Below are 5372 nucleotides of genomic sequence, written 5' to 3' on the forward strand. Positions count from 1 at the left end.
TATGTGTTTTTCTTGTGCAATTTCCATTTTCAAGGCAAAAAAATAATGGGAGGAGGAGCCTCCCTAGAGGCCGCGATATCGCGGCCTCTTGGGAGGCTCCTCTTGCCAATTTTATTTGGGCCATAACTTGGTCAATTGGACTCCAAATATGGTCATGTTTGTAGTCAAAACGATCGGAATGATATGAATGAATACATTTATCATGTTGAAGTGTCAAAATCCTAGATCTTTAGAAAGTTTATACTGATCTTTGTTTCATGAGAGTCGGACCTTATCAAACTCTATATTTAATTATGACCATGGATTTTTCTCATATAGAGTTTGGGTCCTTGGTTTCCTCCCTCCATCCTAGAGGTGTATACATGGTCAAGGACATATGAAGGTGATCCATATTTAGTTAGCATCATCATGGTCATAAGGTGATCAATAATTTATTAGTTCCATAGTTTAAACATTTTATTCATGTGATCATTTTATGTACAAAATGGATCAAATCATGTCGGTAGCATAAAAATCAATGAGCTACAAATAGTTGTTTGTGAGAGATTTTGCTAGGAGGAGCTTCTATATCATCAGTGGAACTATTGTTGCCATGTATGTAACTCCATAAAATAAAGAAACCTGTTCAACTCACCTGCTACCTTACATGATTTTGAGTGATCGCCTCGAGGTGTAGACATTGCAACATTTTTCCTTTTGTATCTATTGAATGATTGCTAACTTGCATGTATTTATGATTTATCGAAGAATAGGTTTTCTCTTTGTATGTTGCCAAGAATTTTCCCTTTGGTATTCATTGAATGATTGCTGACTTGCATGGATTTATGAGTTATCCAGTAGTAAGTTTAATCTTTGTAAGTTGCCAAGAATCATACAAAAATAATTTAAAACAATCTGTAATAGTGTCATGTAGATTCAACCATTTTTACTAAAAATTTATTGCTCCTACAGGTTTAGACAAAGTTCCTCATAAGTGTCGCTCGAACTTTGGGCTCGCTCGAACGAGGTCGCTCGATGTTTTGACTTACCCAAGGTTGGGTTAAGTATATGTCTGAAGATACCGCTCAAAGTTTGGGATTTCATTCTTTTCTTTGAGCTCCTGTTCGAAATTTCGAGGGTTTGCTCGCCATCTTCGCATTTGAGCCGTTTTGCCTCGATTCGTCATGGTAACATCTCCTTTCCGACCTCCGATTCTTGCTTCGTCTTCTTCATGTCTCGATTTCATGCTGTTTTCGTTTATCCGTCCGTCTTTTTCTCTGTGTTTCGCGATTTGTGCTTGATCGGATTATTTGTAGCGCTTTTAGCGTTCCTAATTTTCTTGGGGACTTTTTCTCCTTGTAGGGGGACTCTCCAAAGCGTGGCAGGTTAGCCTAGGCCATCGGGACTCTCCTTTCGCTGAAATGTTTGTCCGGTGTCTGTTTTCGAAATGCTCATCAGATTTGTCGTTTCCTTTTTGTGCTAGGCAATCGGAGTCTCCGTCACCAAGGCCCAGATATTCGAGATCAAAAAGCCCTGTGAGAATGTACCGGTCAAGAAGTCCCGCCAGAAGGTAAGAGACCTTCATTTCTTCTTCTTTCTATTCAGTCTCGCATCTTGTTCTTGGACAGGGTTGTTTAGTGTTATGGATGAGTATTTTGTGTGGGGATAACATCAGCAAGGAGAAGGCCAGTAATCCTGGCAACAATCTTTATGTCACGGGTCTGTCGACGCGTGTAACGGAGAAGGATCTAGAGGAACATCTGTCTAGAAAGGGGAAGGTGCCAATGCTTTCTTCACTTGACTAGGATTGCTTTTTCTTTCCTGTAAAGTTTTGAGTGTGCTTTTGAGGATTGGTACCATTATTCAAAGATAATTCTCTGTTTATGACAGGTGACTGAATGTAGGCTGGTGGTAGATCCCCGAACTCGGGAATCCAGGGGTTTTGGATTTGTGACGATGGACTCTCTTGAAGATGCCGAGCGATGCATCGAGTACTTGAACCGTTCTACGTTGGAGGGTCGGATCATCACAGTAGAAAAGGTGATTCTTTATTGCAAAATTTTTAGTCTTGTCGCTATATCTAGTACAGGATTTAGAAGCAGGTCCTCGAGCTACCTCGTCTAGTTAGATAGACATGAGATTAAGCGTATAACTTGTTTCTTGCAGTTCCTAATTCGATTGCATTCGGTTTTGGAACGGTTGATCGTTCAGAGAATAAGGTGTCAGGGCCCTCCCCTGCAGCATCTGTGCCCATTATTTTAATTTCTGCATCGGCTCATAAGGAACCAACAAGAATTTCTATTGCTCAATGAGCCATGGGAGCTTTTCATGGCGAATTTAATGGATTGTGCCTCTCCTCACTAAATACAACTCGAATTATTGATGTCAACAGTGCTCTTCTTCAGCATTTTTATTGTCAACAACAGCATCAGTTGACTTGTAGTGCTTAAAGTCTTTTTTTATCTCAAGCTCTGTCAAAAGCAATGCTGAACATTACAAACCAATAGCTGGTACCAACTCCATAGTTGCCGCTTCCGACTCAATCTACAGCAGCCTTTGCGGCTGAAGTCGAGTCCTCCCTCCCCTTTAAACAGTGCCCTTGCCGAGTGTGAGTTTCTCAGTGCGAATGATAAATGGTCGGTAAGGTTGCTACAGTACACACGTGTCAGCTGTGTAATAAGTTAGAAGTGATGACCCTCTGCCTGCTTATTTTTTTTAGTAGCACCATGGCTAATTCTCGGCATGGATCCTGAGAGAGGCTGTAAAATGCTAGTATGACAGCTTTCATTCGAATCAAAAAGGTTTTTACAGTGGGTGGTTTGAAAATCCAGGTGGAATTTCCTAGTATGTTGGTCAGTTTGGAGGCCTACTTATTATCAATGTATTCCACTTTTGGTAAAGTGTTGGTTGTTTTGCTTGTACAGGCTAAGCGCAAGAGAGCGAGGACACCTACTCCTGGTTCATATCTTGGTGTGCGAGGTAGGCTACTGAATGTGTTCAAGTGTTTTTGTAGTAGTACTCATTATTGGGTGATGTGATTGGGACTTGATCTGGTGGAGTCTCGTTTAGACTGCCATGTAATCGGTTATGCTCTGAACGGGCTTTGCAGCTGCCATACATGGCAACTCTCGAAGCTACAACCGTGATAATGATAGAGATCGTTATAGTTCAAGGCGATCTCCTCGATATTCTCCTTATCGAGGCAGTCGTGAACGTGATGATCAGGAGCGCTCTCCCTGGTATTCACGCAAAGGAAGCGAACGGTCTCGCTCTCCACAGTATTCACCTTACCGACGGTGACTGCAGTAGATCAGACTAAGATTCTGTGTTATGTGCCGAACTTGCACTGACTTTAGATGGGGATTTTAACTTTTAAAAATGTTGTATGTTCAGAGGCAAAATCTTGCCAAGAAAGTGTGAAAAATGGCACCTCTCCTACATCCATGGAGGTAGCTCCTAAATCATAGGAACTCCACAATCATAGGCACCACCCCATGTTGGCCTGTGTTTTTTTTTTTTTTCTTGGGTTTAATGGCATGGTTTTGTAAATCAACTGCTGAATGTACCTAAGGGATGGTTAAATTATGTTTAGGAAAAGGGTGGGAGAGGAAGATCATGAGCTGGATCTTCAACAGGGACTTGTGAGGGGCTGCACAAGGACAGAAGGAAGTCAATCCTTTTTAGAATTCAGCTGAGTATTGAACTCTTGCTGTATATTCTATTTCAGAAATGAAGTACAAGTCATGAATGAATATGCCAAGTACAACTAGAGCCCTTATATAGGTATGGCTTAGGGAAGTACCACAATATTGCTTATGGGATTACCTCCTAGGATGCCACGTGGCAACTTATGGTATCCCTTAAAGAAAGGGAAAAAACACTTACAAGCCAATAAAGGCCTTTCCACTAACTTTAGCCTAAGTAAAAGGTAACCCTTTGTTATAATCCTCCCTCCTCAATTAGAAATTTGTCCTCAAATTTGAAAAGGCTGTAACTTGGACAGACAATGCTCCTTGTAAATCTGAATAGCTCAATTCTGGTCATATTAGTTGAACAATGAAGTTTCTCAGTCAAATACCTCCCTGCAGGCATGTTGATCTGTAAATGGCTCACATAATATTCCCAAGAAACCAAGCAACAAGAGCTAAGCTGTCCAATATAACAGATCTGATCATATAATCCAGTGAGAGAGATGCTGATCTGAGAAAGGATAGTGAATGCTGGTTGCAGCATGTTCATATATGCCATAGAGCAAGAGAAAATTAGATTTGCTCATAAAGATGAATTCTGCTAAGCAATTGAGGGTATTGCTCCACAATCGTAGATGGTTGCCAAGAAGACTCCTCATCAGGTAGACCTCTCCATTTGATAAGATATTCCATGTAGGACTTGTTCCTCAACACATGATCTCTAAATTTAAGGATCTTCTTAGGTATATACTCAATCTGGCCCTCTTCATCCATAGGAGGTAGCTCTTCCATAACTTGCTCCTTAGGCCCCAAATACTTCTTGAGAAGTGATACATGGAATACTTTGTGTATTCTAGGGGATGATGGAAGCTCCAACTCATTAGCCACTCCCTCAACTTTCCTCAGAACCTTGTAAGGTCCATAATACCTATGAGCAAGTTCAACATTGGTATTACCTTTCAAAGAAGCATGCCTGGACTTATGTACTCTGAGAAACACACAATCCCCTTCTTCAAAATGAAGATCTCTATGGAGGCTGTGGCTCTATGGAGGTGTCCCAATTAAGTTTTTGTAGTGGGACCCTGGGGAATGGGAATGGATAGATGAAGGGCACCGAGAGAAGGGCATCCCCTTCTTTCGTTACACGGTCAGTAATGCTAGGAAAATCCAGCTCAGCTCTAGGGGTTGGAAGCCTACCAGAGCTCCTCATTGGGAGAACTTTTAGATTTCTGCTGACTTGCAGAGAATTTTTTGGCAGAGGCTCTGGAAATCCCACCGGAATAGAAAAATCACTCTCTTCTTTTGGCTTTTTATTCATGGTGGGATAGCAGTGAACCGTTGGAGATTCAAGTTCGGAGCTGATCCTTCTTGCCCTCGCTGCCTTTCTGCTTTGGAGACAATACAGCACTGCCTATGGGATTGCAGACAGGCGAGAATCATATGGAAGGGGATTGCAAGACTTTTTGGCACTTTTGTTCGCTACCTTTCTATATGACCTGGGGATCAGTGGCTTGGCTTACTCTTTCAGGGCCCCATGTATTTTTTGAGAGACTTGACTCCTCTTGGGCTCTTCACATCCGATGACACCTTGTGGAGTCGTGCTCTCTAGATGATGTTCCGGCCACTCTTTTCAGGGCTGCTCACTCCTTGGTCGACTCTCCATGGGAGATCCTAGCTAGCATTGCAGCATGGCACATTTAGAGA

General features: G+C 42.0%; 1 protein-coding gene across 2 annotated transcripts; it reads left to right on the forward strand.

The window, feature by feature from the left end:
* The first annotated feature begins 1063 nt into the window (after nt 1–1063).
* On the forward strand, nt 1064–3555 carry LOC147889826 (serine/arginine-rich splicing factor SR45a-like). 2 transcript variants are annotated; one of them, XM_087391800.1, is made up of 7 exons: nt 1064–1166; nt 1342–1364; nt 1463–1549; nt 1655–1757; nt 1870–2019; nt 2904–2958; nt 3089–3555. In XM_087391800.1, exons 1-7 carry the CDS (start codon nt 1164–1166, stop codon nt 3277–3279), a joined length of 612 nt encoding a protein of 203 aa, XP_087247926.1. In that variant the 5' UTR covers nt 1064–1163; the 3' UTR covers nt 3280–3555. The 2 variants fall into 2 exon arrangements, with proteins under 2 accessions (XP_087247926.1, XP_087247928.1); XM_087391802.1 differs by lacking the exon at nt 1342–1364 and having other exon boundaries at nt 1083–1166.
* Nucleotides 3556–5372: the final 1817 nt, after the last annotated feature.

Source organism: Dipteris shenzhenensis, chromosome 20 (assembly GCF_047967505.1).
Source record: "Dipteris shenzhenensis isolate YYH24624 ecotype China chromosome 20, Dip_SZ_1.0, whole genome shotgun sequence".
Lineage (NCBI taxonomy): Eukaryota > Viridiplantae > Streptophyta > Polypodiopsida > Gleicheniales > Dipteridaceae > Dipteris > Dipteris shenzhenensis.